General features: G+C 39.3%; 1 protein-coding gene across 3 annotated transcripts in view; it reads left to right on the top strand.

Moving 5' to 3' along the window:
* Positions 1–23,566, top strand: part of n4bp2 (NEDD4 binding protein 2) — a 384,372-nt gene that overhangs the window by 36,939 nt on the left and 323,867 nt on the right. For all 3 annotated transcript variants that reach the window (XR_013498346.1, XR_013498344.1, XM_078216414.1), the window contains exons 5-13: positions 5,486–5,562; positions 7,531–7,686; positions 8,859–11,167; positions 13,114–13,199; positions 14,286–14,331; positions 15,647–15,912; positions 17,464–17,585; positions 21,212–21,338; positions 23,230–23,418. Coding sequence is in view for 1 of the 3 variants with exons in the window: in XM_078216414.1 (XP_078072540.1) it covers positions 5,486–5,562; positions 7,531–7,686; positions 8,859–11,167; positions 13,114–13,199; positions 14,286–14,331; positions 15,647–15,912; positions 17,464–17,585; positions 21,212–21,338; positions 23,230–23,418 (3,378 nt within the window). In the remaining 2 variants the exon portion in view is untranslated. The remainder of the gene's footprint in view (positions 1–5,485; positions 5,563–7,530; positions 7,687–8,858; positions 11,168–13,113; positions 13,200–14,285; positions 14,332–15,646; positions 15,913–17,463; positions 17,586–21,211; positions 21,339–23,229; positions 23,419–23,566) is intronic.

The following is a 23,566-nucleotide window of genomic DNA, read 5'->3' on the forward strand; positions in this document are numbered from 1 at the left end:
CCCTCTCCCGCGCGGGGGGGCCGGCCTCTCTCCCGCGCGGGGGGGGGGGCCGGCCTCTCTCCCGCGCGCGGGGTGGGGGCGGCCTCTCTCTCTCGCGGAGGCCAGCCTCTCTCCCGCGCGCGCTGGCCGGCCTCTCTCCCGCGCGGGGGGGGGGGGCGGCCTCTCTCTCGCGCGGGGGGGCCAGCCTCTCTCTCGCGCGGGGGGGCCAGCCTCTCTCTCGCGCGGGGGGGCCAGCCTCTCTCTCGCGCGGGGGGGCCAGCCTCTCTCTCGCGGGGGCCAGCCTCTCGGGCCTCGCGAATCGCATTCCAACCATTATTTTGTAAATTGAGTTTGTGTCTTTATATGCCCTGTTTGTGAACACAACTCCCACTCACCTGCCGAAAGGGCAGCCCTCTGAAAGCTAGTGGTTTTTGCTACCAAATAAACCTGTTGGACTTTAACCTGGTGTTGTGAGACTTCTTACTGGATCTAAAAGTGGCCAGACAGGAAGTTTGGTGGGAGTGAGCTAAATCCCAGGGTTTGATATCTCAGTGTGGAGTGAAGGGAACCTCTGGAATTTTTAAACTATTTGTGTACGCTACCAAGATCCAAGGTTTGTGTGGAAAAAATGCATTCTCAATTAGCATTGATTATTTAGGACATTTTCTTAAAGTATCTTCTTGGGCGAGTGTAGTCATTGATGACAAGGCTGCGTTTTACAACTATTCCTAATTATCGTGCGCAGGTGTCCTTGGACATCCTCCTTGCACTGCTGAAATCTTTGTGATGATGATGCCCTTTTACAGTTTTAAATCCAAGAAACTTTATAAGAACAATAATATACATCCAAATCAGAGTGATGTGTGACTTGCTTGTGGTTTCCCTTGTGACATCGATGCTCTCGGCTTTTTGCATGATAGGGCACTTTGGATTAAAAAGAACTATGAATGTATCCCTGTGAGAGGAATTCCTAAAGTTGGAGGCAGAGTTATGCAACATTTTACCCTTAAACTTTATTCTTAACAGGAGAGTGAAATAGGAAACTCAATAAGTGTTGTAATATTTTTCCTGTTACAAAGAATTTGGATTGAGGAAAGATCTTCTGTCAGGCATAACATTTTATGATTACGGCACAACTCAGTAAAATAGGAAACTTAGGAAATTCTATATTAAGAGTAATAGAATTATGGAACAGATTGCCAGTCACAAGCTGTGGCAGTATTTAAAAAAGGACTGGATGTGTTCCTATTAGGAAATAAAATGCAAGACACTTTGTTCCAAAATCACAGTAAGGAATCTGATGGATGAATTTGAAACAAGACAGAGTTGAAATTGGATAGAACTTTTCACAACTTCAAGGTGTTCAAAGTCCACATTTACAATGGATTTTTTTCATTATAAGGATGCTACTAAACACAAGTTGTTGTTGGCCTATGAAAATATGAGTGTTCACTTCTTGAGAGAATTTTGGCAGAAATATCAAAGAATTCTATCATTGAGAAAAATGAGGCTGATAGTAAGATGGGAACCCAGTGCACTTTCAAAATATCATGTGCCTGCTCTCCACAATATTGAAGATAGAGATACTATCTGTGATTCTTCAGATACTAAGCAGTCCATACCTGCATGCAGCAAGATATGGATAACATTCAGGCTTGGGTGGATAAGTGACAAGTGCCGCACAACTACCGAGCAATGACCATCTCCAACAGAGAGAATCTGACTATGGCCCCTTGACATTCAATGGCATTACCATTGACCAAAAACTGAACTGAACTAGCCATACTAAAGCTGTGGCTCTAAGAGCAGGTCAGAGACTGGGAATTATGCAACGAGTGACGCATCTCCTGAGTCACAAATGTCTATCCATTATCTACAAGGTACAGGCAGGAGTTTGATAGAGTACTTCACAATTGCCATCCAGGATGAAGTAGTCCATTTGGCACCCCATCCATCACCTTAAACATTCATTCCCTATCCTGCCCCATCACCAGTGCACAGTGGCAGAAGTGTGTATCATCTACAAGATGTACTGCAGCAACTCACTAAGGCTCCATTGATGGCACTTTTCAAAATGGCAACCTTTACAGATCGTTATTTTTCTTATGATGCCTAAGTAACATGAGCAACCGAGCTGCTGCTATCTTTGTAAACATTGGTTTCTATGAATTTTCAACATAAATTTGTAAAGAATGAAGTGTTGTATTCATTTGCCTATACATAGTGATTTTGCTCTCTACCAAAAATGTTACTAAATTTACACCAACTGGTTTTTAAAATCTTTTGGAAAAGTTTTGTGAATAAAATTAAGCAATGGAAAATAAAATATATAAATTAAGGAACAAATAATCAATGTAGGTTATCTATGATTTTCATGGTTGTCGGAGCTTAACCAAGGGAGAAATTGGAACATAGGGACAGAAGTGGGCGATTTAACTCCATCTGTCCCACTCTTCAATAAGAACATGGTTGATCTGTGTCCTAAATCCATGATTTTCCCCTGTATCCCTAATTAATAATTGAGCTAGCATCAATTGCTGTTTGCAGAAGAGAATTCAAACTTCTGGCACCCCACATTTCGAGAAATGTTTCCTCATTTCACTTTTGAAATTTCACGTTTTATCCGTTTCCTGGCAAGGGTAGCCTTAAGGGAAAGTTCATTGAATATATCAGAGATTTTTTTTTTGGAGCAGTATGTTGTGGAACCAACCAGGGAGCAGCCTATTCTAGATTTGGTACTATTAAATGAGGTGGGGTTAATAAATAGTCTCATAGTTATGGCTCCTCTCGGGAATAGTGATCATAGCATGCTAGTATTTCAAAGTCAGCATGAGGTGAGAAACTGGAGTTCATGCTAGCATTCTAGTAAACAAAGGAAATTACATACACTTGAGGACAGATTTGGCCCTAGTGGACTGGACAGGAAGACTTAAAGGTAGAACAGTTGATGAACAGTGGCATTTTTTCCAAGGAGGTATTCAAGTCCTCCCAACTAAAATATATTCCAGCGAGGAGGAAAGTTGGTAAGAGGGGGGAAAGACTTCATGGCTAAGCAAGGAAGTTAAGGATAACATAAAGACAAAAACTAAGGCATATCATATTGCGGAAAGGCCAGTGGCACACTGGAAGATTGGGAAACTTTTAAAGATCAACAAATGGTCACTAAAAAAGTAATAAAAAGAGCAAAGGTAGATTATGAAAGAAAACTAGTGCATAATATAAAAACAGACAGCAAAAGCTTTTATAAGTATATAAAAAGAAAGAGATTGCTAAAGTGAATGTTGGTCCTTTGGAAGATGAGGCTGGGAAGTTAATAGTGGGATACACATAAATTGCTGAGACACTATAAAACAATATATTGCCTCAGTTTTCACAGTGGAGGACATGAGTACCACCCCAATAGCAACAGAAAATCCTGAGGTTTTAGAAAGGGAAGAACTTCAAATTATCATCGTCACTGGAGAAAAAGTACTGAGCAAACTATTGCGATTGAAGGCAGGCAAGTCCCCAGGGAAAGGAAATGGCACTGGAGATAGTGGACCCATTGGTTACAATATTCCAAAATTCCCCAGATGTGGGTATGGTTCTAATGGATTGGAAAAATGCTAATATAATGCCCTTATTCAAAAAGGGAGGGAGGCAAAAATTCGGAAACTATAGGCCAATTAGTTTAACATCTGTCATTGGAAAATTGTTAGAATCCATTATAAAGGAAGTAATAACAGGACATTTAGACAGTCAAAATATAATCCATCGGAGTCGGCATGGTTTTGTGAAGGATAAATTATGTTTGACTAATTTGCTTGTGTTCTTCGAAGATATGATAAGCGAGGTGGATAATGGTGAACCTGTAGATGTAGTATATCTGGACTTGCAGAATGCATTTGATAAGCTGCCATACAAAAGGTTAATACACAAGGCTAGTTCATATGGGATTTGGGGTAATTTACTAGTTTGAATAGAGGATTAGCTAACCAACAGAAAGCAGAGAGTCAGGATAAATGGGTCTTTTTTGGGTTGGCAAGATATAACTAGTGGGGTGCCACAGGGTTCGGTCCTCAGGTCCCAATTATTTACAATATATATTAATGACTTTGATACAGCGATAGCAGGTACCAAAGCCAAATTTCCAATGATACCAAAATAGGTGGGATAGTAAGTTGTGATAATGAAATAAGAAATTTACAAATGAATATGGATAGGTTAAGTGAATGGGGCAAAATTTGGCAGGTGGAATTTAACATGGGTAAGTGTGAGGTGAATTATTTTGGTAGGAAAAATAGAAAGGTGAATTATTATCTAAATGTACAGAACCTGCAGAATGCTTCAGTGCAGAAGAATCTGGTGTCCTTGTGCGTGAATCGCAGAAAGCTAGTATGCAGGTACAACAGGCAATAAGGAAGGCAAATTGAATCTTGGCATTTATTACTAAAGGAACAGAATAGAAAAGTAGTGAAGTGTTGCTGCTACTATACAAAGCATTAGTGAGCTACACTTAGAATATTGTGCAAAGTTTTGATCCCATGACTTGGGGAAGAATGTATTGCATTGGAGGTGGTTCAGAGGAGGTTCACTAGATTGATTCCAGAGATCAGGGGTTTGTCTTACAAAGAGGGATTGCGCAGTTTAGGCCTATGCTCCCTGGAGTTTCGAAGAATAAGAGGTGATCTAATTGAGTACACAAGATGATAAGGGGATTGACAAAGTAGATGTGGAGAGGATGTTTTCTATTGTAGGGCAATTTAGAACAAGAGGTCATAGTTTTAGGATAAGGGGAAGCAGACTTAAAGCAGAGATGAGGAGAAATTACCTCTCTCAAAGGGTCATGAGTCTGTGGAATTCAATTCCGTGGAGTGTGGTGAATGCCGGGACTTTGAGTAAATTTAAGGAAGAGAGGATTCTTTCTTAATTAGTAAGTGTTTGAAAGGCTATGGTAAACGGGCAGGAAAATGGAGTTGAGGCCAAGATGAGATCAGCCATGATCGTATTAAATGGTGGAGCAGGCTCCAGGGGCTAAATTGCCTAGTCCTTATGATCCTGAACACTTGACCAAGTTCCCTCCCTCAACCTTCTAAATTCTAGAGAATGCAATGCTAGTTTGTGTAATTTCTTATAATTTAACCCTTGCAATCCAGGTTTAATTCTAGCAAATTAAGCTACACCCCCTCCAAGGCCAAAGTGAAACACAATTGGATAAAATTCATTCACTGTAAATCTGTGGACCTGATAACACATCGTATGTAATAGGGTATAGGAAATCCAATGTACCATGAGTAGTGACATAGGGTGCCTTTTTTTTAAGCATAATTCATTAAAGATTTGCAGAATACAACAATATCCATGTTAGGATATGTACAATATAGAAATATTACTTGAATGTACAAATATCTGTCTTTATTGAAAATTAAGAGTTCTTGAAGCATTTTAAGATTGTGAAGTGTCTGTTTGTCTCAGAGGTGAATTTATATTACCCAGATGTTGACGCCTTTTACTTTTTTTGGTACAGGCTTTGAAATACAGCTATAAAGTTGTATTTCGTGAACCAGACACCCGGTGGAAGTTCAAACCATGGGAGCTTGAAAGGTGAGGCTACCTATGTTCCTGTGTTGGTATAATGAAGTCATGGCAATAAAAACAGAGAATGCTGGAAAAACTCAGGAGATAACACATTGTGCTGTCTTACCTTACCTTACTGCCACTGTCAGCACCTTCTTTAGTCCTTGACACTATCATTAACATTTGCCTTGTGTCCTAAACAACTTTGTCCAACTTCTCCTAGCTCTCACGTATCCCTGACCTTCTACGTTGTTTCACCTGGTTCACCTGGCCACGCTCCCTCACACACACACACACACACACATACACACACACACACCCCCCCCACACCCCAAACAGTATGATGCTGGCAGATCGGCTGAGTTTTTCTGGAATTTTCTGTTTTCATCTCAGATTTTCAGCATCCGCAGTATTTTGCTTTTATTTTATGGCAAATATAGTTACTTTCTCATGTTACGTTACTACTACAACAACAATGTATATGGTGCCTTTAATAATTAAAATATACCAAGGTGTTTCACAGGAACTTTATAAAACAAAATATGACACTGAGCCACATAAGAACACACTAGGTGAGATGATGGTAGGTCTTAAGGAGTCTCTTAAAAGAGGAAAGCAAGGTAGAGAGTCTGATTAGTATACGGAGGGAATTCCACTGCTTGAGACCTAGGAAGCTGAAGTCGTGGCCAATGGAGGAGTGATTAAAATTTTGGATGCTCAAGAGACCAAAATTAATTGAATGCAGGTACCTTGAAGAGTTCTTGCGCTGGAGGGGATTACAAAGATAGCAGCAAGTGCATGGAGGGATTTACAAACAAGGGTGAAATTTTTAAAGTCGAGGTGTTAGTTTTGACAGAGAGCTGGTGTAGTTCAGCAAGTACAATGTTTGATAGGTGAATGAGACTTGGTATGAGGTAAAACATGGACAGCAAAGTTTTGGAAGACCAAGTTTACATGGGGTAGAATGTAGGATACCAGGCAGGAGCATGTTAGAATAGTCAAGTTGAGAAGTAACAAAGACACAAATGAGAGTTTCAACAGCACATGAGCTGAGGCAGACATGAAGTTTGAAAATGTCAAAGAGGTGTAAAAAGACATCAGCTTAAGGAAAATAAATAACCTGTCCCGTGATGACCTCTAACACCTCACATCCAATAATTATTTGGAAGAGCAGTTACTGTTATGTTTGGAATCCCAGCAGGTGATGTACATATTAAGGTTCTACCAATAATAAATCAATTAAATGGCTAGACAATTGGTTTACGGTAGTGTTGGCTGAGGGATGAATGCAGGGAGAACTCCCTTGTTCTGTTTAAATTATGCAATGGTGTTTTTGTATTTTTCTGAGCCAGTAAGATGGTGCCTTAATTTAATATCTCTTATGAAAGGTGCCATTTCTGATAGTGTGTGGTCAAATCCTGGAGTTGAATAGTTGAACCCCCATAGCTTCTGACAAAGGTGAAAGTGATATCAGCTGAACAATGCAGAAATAAACATCTTTTAAAATCTAATTGTTGGTGCCTGAGCAACAACGTTCACTTCAGTGGAAAACGTAATGTTTCCTTACCAACATTCTGATTTAATCCCCATGTTACTTGGTTTTTTTTTTGCTGCTCCAGCAAATGTTATCATGTGCTTAGAAGTCTTCTAAAGTCATCCAGAAATCAATGCTTTAGCAAGAAGAGTTTTGGATTGTCAAATGATTAGTTGACACAGGATTTCAACAGCATGGCAAGAGACATTTCTGTTCTGGCTGGGTGTAAATGCTCTTAGTAATGGAGATCATACCTGAAGTCTGAAGCTCAGCATTGGGTTGAATAGAATGCTGAGCTTGCTAACAGTAAGGCAGCCTTGGCAAAATGTAAAATGGACTGCCAATTTGCTATTGCCCATTTTGCACTGCTGTCCAAATTGAATTTCACCTGAAATTTTAACAAGCTTTTTCTCTTTTATTATCCAAAGCACACTTTTGAAATTATGCTTATTTGTCCTTAGACGTAATATTCATGGCGTGTCAAAGGAGAAAATTAAAATAATCTTAGAGCATTATGAGCATCATGTTACAGTCAGCACTATAATGCGGTCATCGGAATCTAAATTCTTTGAAACAGAAACTATAGAACAGTTTCCTGCTGAGAGTGCAGAAATTGGGTAAGTGTCCTCAAGTAATATGTACAAAAGTGTAAGAAGATGATTTGATTTTTTATTTTCTAGAGAATGCTATTTGGAGAGTGAGAATATTTTTTGTTCCCTATTTTGTTCATTGAGCTATTTTGCAACAGATGAAAAATGAGAGTTAAAAACTGTACCTATGATTTTTATTTCTTGTAGATGGTGATCACATAGGTGTAAACATCTCTCAAAATCTGAGCTATATGTAGCAGGATGAATTTTAATCTGTCTAAAATTTAGGCTATTTTTGCTACCAATAGTGATCTGGGCGTGTGTCAAGGAGTTCTGTTAGTTTGTTCTCACACTTGTACACTTAAGATATGAATGCAGCTATTTCTGTGCTCTTGTTTTTAATCATCAAAATATTTACTTGCTAATTCAGAAGAGATAGAGGTAGGTTGAATGGAGGATAGGATGCTGAATGGAAGGTGATGACATTCTCTTGTTTCTTCCTTTCTGCTTCATGGCTGTGCAAAAGAGGAAACTCCTTGAGCTGTAAAAATATTCTGAAGAATAGCATGCATGTCAGCTTTGGGAAACCGTTAAATGCTGCTGAGACATATGCCAGAAACCTCTAACCTCATCTGCAGCTGGGATTCTTCGGTGCTGCTGCAGTGAATGGAGATCTGGTTGAGAGCCAAATTCTTCATTCTCGCTGGCAACGACAGTGGGATGAATGAGATTGTCCATAGTCTGGCTTTTGTTACTATTACTGATAAGTCATGGGCGGCACGGTGGCATAATGGTTAGCACTGTTGCCTCATAGCGCCAGGGACCTAGGTTCGATTCCTGGTTTGGGTGACTGTATGTGGAGTTGCACATTCTCCCCGTGTCTACGTGGGTTTCCTCTGGGGGCTCCGGTTTCCTCCCACACTCCAAAGATGTGCAGGTTAGGTGCATTGGCCATGCTAAATTGCCCCTTAGTGATGTGTATGTTAGCTGGATTACCGTGGTAAATATGTGGGGTTACGGGGATAGGGCCTGGGTGGGATTGTTGTCGGTGCAGACACGATGGGCCGAATGGCCTCTTTCTGCACTGTAGGGATTCTATGATTCTATGTTCTAAATTTGTTAAACAGCTTGAATAAACCCAGAAAATATCATTCTGAACTTATTTCAAGATAATCACCTATTTATTTTTGTTTATATAGAGCAACGAATGCAGACATGCATCGTGTGATGGTGGCAGCTGATTCAGACTGCCAAGATTTACCTCGCTCCCCGATGCCTCCTTTAACTGATACAGAAGATCCATCAACTATTAAAACAAACAAAGCATTCTTTGATAACTTGGAGCAATGCATAAGACTGCCTTCAGATTTCGCCAGTGAAAGCAGAAAACGTGAAACTGGACATGACACTGGCCATAATACTATGTGTTCAGAATTACTGAATGGAGAAAACATACAAAAAATAGACCAAACTCTTGGATCAAATATCAATAATTATAATTTAGCATCTCACTCCAAAATTGAAGATGAGAGAGAGAACGTACTTGGTGTGAGAACCATTGAATCAGAGGTTGAAACAACAGAAAATACTGATCATTTGAAATGTCACAGAGATAATGTAACACCATATCATGATTTGCCAACTGCATTTAGTACATCTATTGGTCAAAGAATTAGGAGAGGGAAACGGCAAGGTGTCAATAGCACAAATAATGTTTTAGAAAAGGAAGAAATTCTAAAACTGCAAGTTGAAGAAGACCTATCTGGAGAAAATGTGTTGATTGCAAAAGAGCTACAAGCTGCAGAACAATCTAATCAGAATATTGAACCAAAATTATTGAACTTTGTTGGAGATTGGCCAATAGTAGAAACATTGAAACCTCAAGATCAGCGGAAAAGGAGAACCAGAAAAACATCAGAACAAAGCAATAAGGAGAATTTAAATCAATCCAATAAATTGGACTCTGTCATTCCAAATGATTCATTGAAAGAAGCTGCTGGCAGTTTGGTTGAACAGAAGAATGTAGAAATTTCACAAGAAACAAACAGCTCTGAAGCTTCCAAAGATAGTTTTGATGATCTTTATGTGCTCCCTTCAACTGCTAAAAGCTCTTCTTTGGAAAGAGGTTCTGAAAACGGTGAGGAACGTAAAAGTCTAGAAATCTCTGAAGAGCCAAGTTCAGAAGCATCATCTGAAAAGTCTATAAGTAAAAAATATTGGCAAAACAGGAGAGTAGGAAAATCCTGCAAACTGGCACTAACATTCACTGGTAGCAGTCCGATCTCTGCAGAACTTCTGGAACCTGGCCCCACTACTACTGATCAAATGGAAAACTCTACAGTGACTCCAGAAAATTCTGGACAGGATAACTCAACACAAACAGCACCTGAAGATTTTGCTCTATTATGGAAAATTGAGAATCAAAAAGCTAGTTTTACTGAGTTCAAAATATTGACGGGAAACTTTGACGGATTTAAAATAACAGATTTAGATGCAACACAAAAATCTCTAAATGCTAAGAAATCAGTGCCTGATAGACTTGTGCATGATAAAAGCACGTTTGTAGATGAAACTGCATTTGTTAATAAAGAGGAGGATTTGCAGATACTCAGTGATTGTTTTAAATCTGTGCCTCTTGAAGATCTGAATGATTTATATGAGAAATGTAACAATGACGTAGAATGGGCAACCAATTTATTGCTAGACTCTGGTGTGAAATTTTCAAATGAGGATCCAGTGAATCAGGCATCAGTTGCAGATGATAAACCTGTAACTTGCAGTGTGACACAAGTGAACCAGACATCACAAACCGAGAAAATAGACTTTGGTGAACAGACACAAAATGACAAATCTGCATTTGTAGAAAATGAGTTGTACAGTGCTAATAAAACTGCAGAGATAAATAGTCAAACATCAGCAGTGAACACTGAGAATAATATGGAACCTCTGGTGTCTTCCCTTGAACATGAAGATAAAAGCCCATCAGCTAACATTGCTACAGAACCTGTAATTATAGATGAAGAGGTGAAAAGTACAAATGATGCCAGTTCAGCATGCAACATTGATTGTGAACAGTTTAATAATCCAAATAAGGGGAATGACCTAGGCGGCGAATGCAATGATTTGATGCTTGGAAAGAATTTGTTAAATAATGCAGTGTGCATAGAAGGTGACATATCTGTTACTTCAAACGTAAAGAAATTTAAAGAAACAAATGTGGGTTTGACGGAATGTATAGACGGAAATGAGACCACTTCAATATCGCAGCCAGAACTTAATTCTTTTACAGAAAATGTAAGTGAAAATCAGTCCAGCTGTGACAGAGTACGAATTTCAGCACAGAATGGAAATGAAGATGAAGTGAAGGCCATGCAAGATGAAAGTACAGATCAGGATGGTTCAAGATTGTACTTTGATCCAGTGCAGATTCAAACCTTGGAACTGTACTTGCCACCAGAACTGGCAATTCAACTTAATGACCTGTTTGGATCAGTAGGCCTTGATCCAGGTAAGTAAGGGTTCTAAGTTGACTCTATTGTTGATTTACTTATTTTAGTTTGGATTTTAGACTTCAGTAAGGGAGTTGAATATTCTGAAGTATACATCTTTGTGTGCGTTTGTAAAGTTAGTAATAGTCTACAATGCATGAGCTTTAAAGAAACATTAAAAAATCTTAGTACAGCAGAACCTTATTGGAAAATATTCTGCAAAGTTAATAAAACAATTTATGTCTAACCTAGTGCTTCAATCAACTTCCCTTTGCAGTATCATGTTCTGATTTATAAGTTGTGCAATATTGAAGCATATTTTTAGTCCATTTTTCTTGATGCTCTGAAAATGTTAGCATTTGTATCTGCATGTGCAAGCTATTTATGTCACTAGCCTCACTGAAAATCTTATTTATAAATTAAGTAACAGGAGTGTTTGTGTTTCCAAATAATTTCATGCCTTAAATACATGAGCATAACAGTTAGAACGAAAGAAGACCCTTGGCCTATCAATCCTCCATCCACGTATGGTCTTGGATTCCTGTTATGTTCCTTTTATACCCCTCCCTTTCCTGTTGGTACCTGACTTCACAGAATGCTGTTACTTAACCTTAACTCGAGGAAAATTTATTTGCATTTTGTATGTAATTCTGTAGCATTTATCTTTTAAACCTTCTTGCTGCTCTCTCGTATTTCATCTATGTAATTATGGTCCCTTTCATTGACAGTAATGGATAGGCCAAAGGATTCTAAAAAGTGTTACAATTCTGTGAGGGACTATTGAGATTTAAAACCCAGTAATTAACCGAGAAAGGTACTCCACAAAATTCCACAGTGTTGAACATAAAAAACTTACTTTACATCAAAAATAGTTAAACAAAGCAAGCAGTATTAACTTTTAGCTTAACTCAGTTCTACATTTAAAGACCTCACGACTGTGGACTCTTCAGCACCTTGTTCTGCCTTTGGACATAAGTAGATTGTTTTATCCCCAGTCTGCTGCCACAGCTTATGTCTAGCTTTTTCTAAGCTATTTATTCAAGTTGACTCTCTGCCACAAGGTTCTGTGAATACCACTGTAGATTGCTTTCATTAGCTGCAAGTTAGAGCAACTTTATTATCAGCTGTTTTCCCTCAAAACCCAAACTGAACTGCCTGCTTCTATCAACAAACGCACACATGAATTAAAAAAACCTTCTAACCAATGTCCCACCCTCAATCACTAAGTCTGGCAATGTGTCATGCTTTGGGATGATTCAACTAGAAATGCAAATTATTTTATTTATTTTACCTTCATTATAACTGATACTGTAACCTATATGAAAAATTTATATTTCTAATTGACGTAGTTGCCCTCTCTACAGACTCCCTGGTTGTATTATAAGCTTACAGATGGATCATTCATTGTTCGTTTTTTTCCTCACTCACTCTGATCTTGTAAGGCAAATGTAAGTGAGCTTTCAACTGTAAAAAACTCTAAACTTGTTTGAATTGCAGTTACTTCAGGGTTGCTTACCTGTTACTCAATCAGATGCCACCATTTTTTACAGTTAAAACTTTAATTTCCAAAACTCAAAGTTGTATTCTAAAGCATAAGAAGTATAGACTAGAATTTCACAATGGAAGGCACAAACTTTTCAAGGGACTCTAAACATGATTGTCTTTATAAGGAAATTGTCGAATTGTATAAAGCGCTTAGATATTTTTACGTAGTTTCAATCGTGCATTTAAAAATATCAAAAATATTTGAAGGTTGTAGCATACTTCAGAACAACCTGGTAAGTCGCAAGTTACTAAAGAGTTGTAATCTATGAAATATTTCAAAAGTGGATGGATAGAAATTTTAAAATAACTTTTTAAAAAAGTGCCCTGTTTTCCAAATATTATTTATTCTTCCAGAAATGTATAGTCATATGCATTGGTTATTTTGTTGCTCTTTATCATATTATTATGACTACTTCCTCAGATTATTTGACTCCAGAGGAATGTGTTGTCCAGATGGATCTACATTTGGCAAAAAGTATTCATCAAAAGTGGAAGGAAACTATATTGGTTTGTACAACTTTTGTTCACCTTGGTCTTCTCTAGTCTGTATTGTAGAGTTTGGAAGCCCTTAAGACATGTGTTGGTTCATTGTGACTAGTATTTCCATGTGGAAGAGTGGATCTGAGTTTGAGAGTATGAACACTCTTATTCCTATTATGATAATTATGAACCCTCTGTTAAGTAGTCTTGCCTCTAAAGATGAGTATATTTCAAAAAGTAATGTGCAATATAAGTTAAATAAAACTATATTAAGCTGCCATGGTGATTACTATTTTGCTTATGTACGCACTGAGCAGAGCAGAGCATTTTGCTGCAATGTTTTGTCACTTCTAGCAACTTGGAGTGCCATTTCCTTTCCCTCTCTGTGACTTTTCTTTTTAAGACACAGCATTCAACACAAAGATCTTGATTCTGTAACTAAAATTGTTTAATAATATATCAGAGCCTGTTTTTAAAAAAAGTTAAAATAATTTGTGAAAGTCAGTGAGAAAATTTATAAAACTAAGTGCAGTAAGATGGAAGCATAATTCTGCATAAAGGAATATGGGCATCAGGCAGGGACATGGAGTTGAAGCCAAGGATCAACCATTTTCTTATTAAATTGCAAAACAGACTGGAGAGGCTATATGGCCTATTTCTACTCATAGAATGCCTACAGTGCAGAAGGAGGCCATTTGGCCCATCGAGCCTGCATCAACAACAATCCCACCCAGGCCCTATCCTCGTAACCCCATGTATTGACCCTGCTAGTCCCCCTAACACTAATTTAGCATGGCCAATCAACCTAACCCGCACATCTTTGGAGTGTGGGACGAAACCGGGCACCCAGAGGAAACCCACACAGACATGGGGAGAACATGCAAACTCCACACAGACAGTGACCCGAGGCAGGAATTGAATCCACGTCCCTGGCGCTGAGAGGCAACATGTGCCACCATGCCGCCCCATAATTCCTATGTATTATGATTTTATATTATTTCAGGCATACATAATATACAGTTATATAATATGTGTAATTTTAAAGTTATGTTACCTTGTAATTAATTGTTTGGTTCATTTATCTTACTTGGATGTAACCGATCTCTTCTCCAGGAGCGCAAAAAACAAGAATCCCTGTCATACCAGCTCCTTTTGGAAGGTAATAAATATTGTTAATGCCTTGACTGAAAACCCAGTTCATTTTGTCCACAAGTGATTTGCATTCTAATGAATGTGAAGGTCACACGCAATAAGTAAGGAAGAGGAAAAAGAGTATTGTAGTTGTTCTGATACTTGGGCTAACAACTCAGTTTGGAACTTCAAATCTAATTATTGCAAATTGTGAAGTTGAATTCAGTAGATCTGGTAATTTGTGGATTAGCACCAGAAATATGATCATGACTTGATATAGAAACTAATTCACTAGTGCCTTCAGGAGCCTGCCTTCCTCTCTAGCCTTGCTTGTATAAGCTGTTCTTCTCTGTTGGCATCCTTCCATCTGCATGAGATAAGCGCACTTTTACTGATAGCTGAAGAGACCAAGCATGAGAGGCAGGTTCTGCCACAGATGCTGCATATGGAATGGTTATTAGGTGGTGTTTGGGGTTGCTGTTTTTGGTTTTGACAGCTGTCACCAAGCTTCTATAACTGGCTTTGGATGTCCCACAGGTTATCTGGTTCCAGCTACCTATCCATGCAGAAAATCTTCATGTAATACACCCCCCGTGTTATTTTGCCCCACAAGTCACATCCTCTCTTAACGCACCTTTTTGCCCTCAAACGCAGCTCTCCTTCATTCCCCCTTACCAGTGTTTGCCTGCCAGGCCCTGCTACTTCCCTGGAATTACCCCAAGTCTGGCCTTCATTAGTTTCTCTTTTTAGGGGACTGGCTGTAGTTCAGCAGTGTCCACCACTGGTGCAGTTGGGACTACATTGCTGCCAACCAATTGGATTAGCTGGCAGCTAAGGTGAGTTTTTCTCCCCAGATGTGGGTGGAAGTCTCATACTTAACTAATTAACGTTAATTGGTTGTGGGGCAGCCAGTATCAGCAGGGAAATGTTCCCCATCGACTCTTTGGGTAATGGGATGAGAAACTCCTGTCATCTGAAAAATCCTTCCCAATATTTTTGAGTTCTTATGAGGTTCATTTCTTCATTTTTGGAGTGTTCTACAGCACATGTTTGAGTAGATACTGCGCTCCTACAGTGAAATTGGTTAGAAGGAAAACTAAGTATGACACTTGATGGAAGTGGACTGATTATGTCCCCCATTTGTGAGATGGCGCTTGGTCTCAAAATTGCTGCCCTTATAGCCGTAGAGCAAGGATTATGTGCTTATTTGTGGACTTACTGTCCCACATCAGAAGTTCATGAGAAACAGTCCCAGGTCACGTTCCTTGTGATAGGTTTCAGAACTCTATTATAGTGTTTTATGTGAATTAGAAGCTTCAGAAATTGTAACACTTCCTCTTTAGGCAGTAATTTATCTGAGAATTTCAAGTGGGAACTTGAGGATGAAGTAAAGGAGGAAAAGAAGGATATTTCTATTTTGAAACATGATGAGAAGAAGCCAGGGAAAAGGGATTCAATAAAAGATGCCCCCTTACCTGCTGCATCGACTGTGAAGACGCATGTCGCAGAAGGCTTTCCGTTTATGGATCATTGGAGTGCACGGGTTCCTAGTGTGTCATTAAGGGATATCATGTCTGAGGAGATGGCGTTTCAGACAAGACAAGACCAGGTATGTTCACCACTGCATGTTTGTTCAGCTAGTTTATTGGTTTTATTACTTTTACTACTTGGGTTACAATTGGTGACACTGAACAGCAGAGATATTTTACATTGATTTGGGAATGTGAGACTTGTTCTAATATTGTCTGAATTTGGTTTCAGATTCTGTCATGTCAGCACTTTTTGACTTTCAGAAATAAGCAGTTAATAGTGTGTATAAACCCTCCATTATTAAAATGTAGAGGTACAAAATGTTGAGTATAATGCACACCAAAGCTTGCTGCTACCCAATCTAAGGTGTTCTTGTATACTTATGACTGTGGCAGTCACTCCAAAAGATGATGATTGACTAGGTCTAGCAATTTTCCTTTTCAGTTTTTGATTTTTAAGCATTGGAAACTCCTTTAATTTTAATTCCTTGTTGCTTGAACACTAGAATCTGCTGCTTTGGTCTGCAGGTCTTCAGTATTGCAGCTAAGGCATTGTCAGCCTCTATAGCTTTTGGTGTGTTCAGTGCATTCAGCCACTTCTTAATGTTGAATGGAGTTATCCTTTTTTTGACCTTTCCAGCTCACCCTTTCAAGTGTTGCTACAGACCCACTTTAGCCTCTGCCTCTCCCACCCTTCGAAATGGCCAGTCACTTGAAAGCAGAATGATTAACACTGGCAGTTTACTGTATTTAAATGTAGTCCAAATTGATTGTGCCTCCTACCAACCCAGTTATTGCATCAAAATCTCCCCATGTTATATGGAAGGAGAGCAATATTTTTCCTTTTAATTTCTTTTTATGGTGTAGCTTTTTATAATAAAGGGCAAGAACTATTTAATTTAGAGATATCCTTCTTAACCAAATGTCTTCACAACCTATTTAGATCTTTTTGATTAAACATCATATATACAAAAAAATTAGTGTCTCATAGAAATCATAGAAATCATAGAAACCCTACAGTGCAGAAGGAGGCCATTCGGCCCATCGAGTCTGCACCGACCACAATCCCACCCAGGCCCTACCCCCACATATTTACCCACTAATCTACACATCCCAGGACTCTAAGGGGCAATTTTTAACCTGGCCAATTAACCTAACCCGCACATCTTTGGACTCTGCTGGAATCTCTTACAAATTTCCTCCCCAAATGCTTTCAGCAGCATCTCAGCAACTCTGGTCCCTTGCAATAGCAGAATCTCTGACTCATCATGAAAAACAGTATGAAAGATCTGTTATTTAATAGCCTCCCTCCAAGTTTGAGCAATGGTGTCCAGTTCTACTAGAACTGGAAAATGAGCAAATGATATTTTTGGGTACTGAGCAGAAACATTAATTAAAAGAGGTGATGTAAGGTCCTGAAAGATTTGCTCTCAGTAATTTGTCATGTATATGCCACAATGTAAACAAGATTTGTTTATGGTGCAGTGAAAGAAGGGCAACCTGTACCAGCGCTTTTGAGATGCAATGTTCTGTATGTTACGGCATTCTACTCTTCATTAAACTTTACAATACTGGCAAAAGTGTATCGAATGAGCACTAAATTAATTTGATTTGCTCTTTACCTCCTGTAGTCCAATATGAGATCTCTCCTATCCACAAAAGACTGTGCAACTAAGTTGAAGGAAAAACACCTCCTAGAGATGTTTCCGGGTATTGATAAACACTTCATCGTGGAAATGTATAAGGACAACAAGTGAGTTTCAATCAAAGTTTCATATAGTGGTTATTGTAATTATTAATTTCATTTTAGGTGTTACTGTATTAGATCATGCTTTCAGGATATTTTGAATCCTGCTGTTTTTAGTCTTGAATATTCACAACTTCAATGATTTATTCAGCATTCTTTAATTTCCACTTTCTTTTACATCAAATAATTTTTCCTTGTCCAGTCCAAAAGCACAGGCTACCCAAAGCTTTGAAAACCAATGTTGAGTTTTTTAATTAAACTTTGCAATGACAGCTAATTCCTTGTAAATTGTTATGTTTATCTTGCAATTTAGTTATAAAGATACCCCATCTGTAATTAACAGACTTTTCACTCTTGACCTAATTTGGATTACAAGTGAAATAGAGTGAAAAGCTTTCCCCTGAATTCAGAATTTTCATTGACTGGTTGTAGATTTTCTAACTGAAAACTTTGCTTTGCTCTGGATTCTGGAGCTTGAGCTGTGGCTGGAATCAATGTGGTGTATCTATGAGGCATAGAACTACGTGGATAGCGCATTTAGGGAGGTGGCCACACCGCAGAATAGGAGCATGCAGGCAGGGAGGGAATAGGTGACTACCAGGCAATCTATAGAACCTGGCAAATAGTGCCTAAATCTGTCTTCCTGCTAAAATGGTTTTCCATTTTGGATACTGGTGAAGGCAATGGTTCCTCGGGGGAGGACAGTTTTGATAAAATCCCCACAGGAGGTTGGTTAGCAAAATTAAAGAACATGAGATGGGAGGTAATATACAGGCATGAATTAAGGATTGGGAGCTGGTTGAAAACAGAATAGGAATAAACGTGTTATTCTTGCATTGGCAGGCTGTGACTCATGGGATACATGATGTGGAGATGCCGGCGTTGGACTGGGGTAAACACAGTGAGAGTTTTAACAACGCCAGGTTAAAGTCCAACAGGTTTATTTGGTAGCAAATGCCATTATCTTTCGGAGCGCTGCTCCTTCGTCAGATGGAGTGGAAATCTGCTCTCAAACAGGGCACAGAGACACAAAATCAAGTTGCAGAATACTGATTAGAATGCGAATCTCTACAGCCTCTGCATTTAATACTTTGGCTGTAGAGATTCGCATTCTAATCAGTATTCTGTAACTTGATTTTGTGTCTCTGTGCCCTGTTTGAGAGCAGATTTCCACTCCATCTGACGAAGGAGCAGCGCTCCGAAAGATAATGGCATTTGCTACCAAATAAACCTGTTGGACTTTAACCTGGTGTTGTTAAAACTGTCACTCATGGGATACAGCAGGGATCTGTACTTGAGTCCCAGCTGTTTACAATATATATCAACGATTTGGATCTGGGGACCAAATGTAATATTTCTAAGTTCACAGATGACACAAAACTAGGTGGAAATGTGTGTTGTGAGGAAGATGTAAAGCGGCTTCAAAGAAATTTTGACGGACAATGGGCAAGAATATGCAGATGGAATATGTTAGGGAACAGATCAGAAACCCCAAAGTATGTTATGAAGCCCAACTAGACCCCAACTATTTTTTTATTGTGGCATTAGTGTGAAGATAAGGTGTTTCACTCCAGGTGTGATTCTGTTGACACACTAGGAAGCTTTTTTCAAAGCAAACTTTATTTTAACAATACAATTTAAATACAATGAATGAATTAGCTTAACTTTTAACAATCGATATACTTAAACATGACAAGATACAATTCTCAACTGCTAACCTATCTTTATTAGTTTTAATTCAAGCAATATTCCTCATAGACATATGAGGCTATCTTTGATAGGAGGAACAGATGTGCAAGAGTATTTCTTAAATGGTGAGAGATTAGAAAGTGTATACGTACAAAAGGAACTGGGTATCCTCATCAGTAAGCCACTGAAAGTTAACATGCAGATGTAGCAAGTAATTAGGAAAGCTACTGGTCTGCTTTATCGCAAGAGGATTTGAGTACAGGAAGAGTGAAGTCTTGTTCAATTGTATAGAACCTTGTTTTTTTTATTTGTTCATGGTATGCTGGCTGGCCAGCATTTATTGCCCATCCCTGAGGACATTTGAGAGTCAACCACATTGCTATGGGTCTGGAGTCACATGTAGGCCAGACCAGGTAAGCATGATGTGGAGTTGCCGGCGTTGGAGTGGGGTAGGCACAGTAAGTAGTCTCACAACACCAGGTTATTTGGTAGCTCGAGCTTTCAGAGCATTGCTCCTTCATTAGGTGATGATGAAGGAGCGGCACTCCGAAAGCTCGTGCTACCAAATAAACTTGTTGGACTTTTACCAGACTAAGTAAGGGCAGCAGATTTCCTTCCTAAAGGATATTAGTGAACCAGATGGGTTTTTTCAACAATCGATAATGGTTTCATGGACATCATGGTTAGACAGTAGCTGGAGTACTATGTTCAGTTTTGGTCCCCTTATCTTAGGAAGATTATTATTGCCATAGAGGTAATGGAGTGAATGTTCACCAGACCTTGTTCCCAGACTTGTCCTATAAAACGATATTGGGGAAATTGGGTTTTATTGTCATGAGTTTTGAAGAATGGGATGATCTTATTGAAACCTACAAAATATCTAGAGGGATAGACAGTAGGTAGACCCAGGTAGGATGTTTCCCCTGGTGAGGGAGACTAGAATTAGTGGGCACGATTTCAAAATAAGGGGCAAGCCACTTTGGACCAAGATGAGGAAAAGCTTTTTCACTCAGATGGTTGTGAATCTTTGGAATTCTCTATCTCAGGGGTTGTGGAAGCTTGGTTATTGAGCATATTTAAAGCAGAGATTAACAGATTTCTGAATACCAATGACATAAAGGGATATGGGATAGTGTGGGAAATAGGCATTGAAGTGGATGATTATCCTTGATTGTGTTGAATGACGGAGCAAGCTCAATGGGCTGAATGGCCTACTTTTCCTATCTACCTCCTTGTCTTTGGCCTTTCTGCTGTCTTTGACATGACTGACTACTCCAACCTCCTCCAGTCCATGTCCAGCTTGCATGTTCCCATGTTTACGTACATGGTCATAGCCAGACCAGCTCAAAAATTGACTTTCTTTCTGCCTGTGCGTCAATACCTCAATAGAGCCCAAGGATCTCCTCTTCCTCATTTGCATGCTGCTTTTTGGTAACATAATCTGCAGGTAGGTCTGTTTCTAAATGCAGAATGATGACATCCAGCTCCAATACTGTACCCCATCTGCCCCTGTGTTCAAGATAGCTTGTTCAACATCCAGTCTTGGATGAACCACAGTTTATTCCAAACCAATATTTGGAAGACATTGACATTGTATTTGATTGAGCTTCAGGCCTTGTATCCTCTTCATTATAAAGACTGCCTAATTCCACCACTATTACCATCTGCCTCCACTCACGTCAGCTCTCCTGGCTGGCATCCCATCCCCTCAACCCTCTAGACTTTGGCTCTTCCAAATATGTATTGCTTGGATGGTTTCCAACACCATATCCTACCTACCCATCACACTTATCCTCAATGAGCTTGTGCCCATTTTCATTTCTGTTGACACATGTGTGAAGAGCTTTGAGAGACATTTTTACATTTAAGGTGCTAAGTAAGTGCAAGTGCATGTTTATGGAGTTCTCAAACAATTGGTTTTCTTTAACTTTTTTTTACTTTAGCTATTCCTTTCAGCAGACGGAACAGTTTTTGAAGTCTGTATTTGATTGTGATCTAGAGTCAACAAAAACCATTAAAGTTCATGAAAGTGTCCATCAAAATGAACTGGCTGTGGGCAGAAATAAGAAGGTAAATGCTGCATTGAAATTTCTTGAAAATGCTTGTAGTGTCTAACATTACGGCATTCAACAAAAAAAGACTTGAAATAATCAGAGTATTGTAACTTTAAAGCAGTAGGAGTTATTGCATACTTGTGTCATGTATTGTTTCCATGAGAAGGAAGTACAATGAACGTGAAGTGACAGTGAAAATGAAGACTGAATACTGTCTTGGTCTCGTTTAACTTTCATACATATTCTCTGTATCTTTTTAAGCTTTCTTGTGTTTGTCTTTACCACTGTTTTTACATTATTTTGCTCCGCGTTTGTTGAAAGTCGAATTTCTTTCACCTTTTTAACAGGACAACTTATTTTCAATTGTGAAGCAACAGACCAATGCGTAGGGCTATTTCAGTTGCACAGGATTACTAATATCACTTGTGATGCTTGGAATTCAACCCCATAAGTATAGGTTACAAAACCAAGTGCAACACTGGAGTCATTGCAATCTGGATTGGCTTCAGCAGATTAGTAGGAATATTCTGGATCATTACAGGGGTGAATATCTGGAATAAGCATAATATTACAGATGCTGGAAATCTGAAATAAAAACAGAAAGTTCTGGATAAACTCAGGTCTAGCAGCATCTGTGGAGAGAGAAACACAGTTAACGTTTCAATCCATATGCCCCTTCTACAGAACAGAACAAGGATGGCACAGTGGTTATCACTGCTGCCTCACAGCACCAGGGACTTGGGTTCAATTCCAGCCTTGGGTTACTGTGTGGAGTTTGCACGTTCTCCCCATGTCTACATGGGTTCCCTCTGGGTGTTCCAATTTCCTCCCACAGTCCAAACATGTGCCGGTTAGTTGGATTGGCCATGCTAAATTGCCCTTTAGTGTCAGGGTAAATATGAGAAGTTATGGGAATAGGGCCGGGGTGGGATTGTTGTCGGTATAAGCTCGATGGGCCGATTAGCCTCCTTCTGCAGTGTGGGGATTCTGTTCTATGAAAGAGGGATAGAAATGCAATGAATTATTTAGTTGAAGAGGAGAGACAGAATGGAAGGTTGGTGCTAAAGAGAGATTGACAAAGATGTCTTGGGCATCCGACGAAGGGGTGTGAGTGATAACATTAAAGACTGAAGAAGTGCTAATAGTGGCATAAAGATAAGATAGCAGAATATGTTAAGAGGAGAATTAATGTTCAGTGGGAGCAAAACTGAATAACAAGGGACAGATGACAGTGTGGGGGAGAGGTGGGGTGGTTTGTAATGGGGCAAGGCCAAGGGAATCAAAAAACAAAAAGGGGGTCAAGATGGAGAGGAAAGTTCACAGTCTAAAATTGTTGAACTCAGCTGTAGAATCCAGAAGGCTGTAATGTGCCAAAAAGGTAGATGAAGTGTTATTCTTCCAGTTTGCGTTGGGCGTCAATGGAGCATTGTAGCAGGCTGATGATGGATATGTGGGCAAGATGCTGAGTTAAAGTGGCAAGTGACTGGAAAGTTGGGGTCATGCTTGTAGACAGAGCAAAGGTATTCCATAGAGGAGTCAATGTAGAGGAGACTGCATTGGGAGCAGTGAATACAGTAGACATCTGATATCTGAAAAGTGCATCAAATAAGCCTCAACTGGTGGTGTTCCTTTCTGGTAGTCATGTTCATTGAAACAGATGCTTGTGATTTGCTTTCTCTACTGGCCTCTAGAGACTGGTGGTATGAGCAACAGTGAAAAGCTGTTGGAGGAACAATCTATTAACATTCACATTTCTGTTTGCAGTATTCAGCATCTTGGAACTTCTGCCTGCAAATTATGAAAAGAATATTTGGCAACATTGCTTTCAAGTTGGGGAAAATTGATGCTGCTGTCAGATTTATCAATATGAATAATGCAATTTTCTCTATCATTTGTTTCTGTTTTAGGCCATGACGAACAAAGACGTTAAAGAATTAGATGGTGAGCATGCGTTTCAGGATGCAGAGTTCCCAGATTATGAAGACTTTAGGGCTGAAGCAGTTCTGCATCGTCGCAAACAGCAAGAGTGCTTTAGTAAGGCAGCAGAAGCTCATCGAAGAGGCATGAAACCAGTGGCCGTGTTTTATGCACAGCAAGTGAGTATACTAAAAAGCTACAGTCATGAATAAGCCAAGGAAATATTTGAAAGTTGACTTTTTCTTGCTTAGGCACCTGCAATTTAACCAAACAGTAATACCAGTTTCTGTGCAAATGAATTGAACAGTTTCAGCACACAAATGCTGC

The sequence above is a fragment of the Mustelus asterias genome, chromosome 1 (genome assembly GCF_964213995.1).
Source record: "Mustelus asterias chromosome 1, sMusAst1.hap1.1, whole genome shotgun sequence".
Classification (NCBI taxonomy): Eukaryota; Metazoa; Chordata; class Chondrichthyes; order Carcharhiniformes; family Triakidae; genus Mustelus; species Mustelus asterias.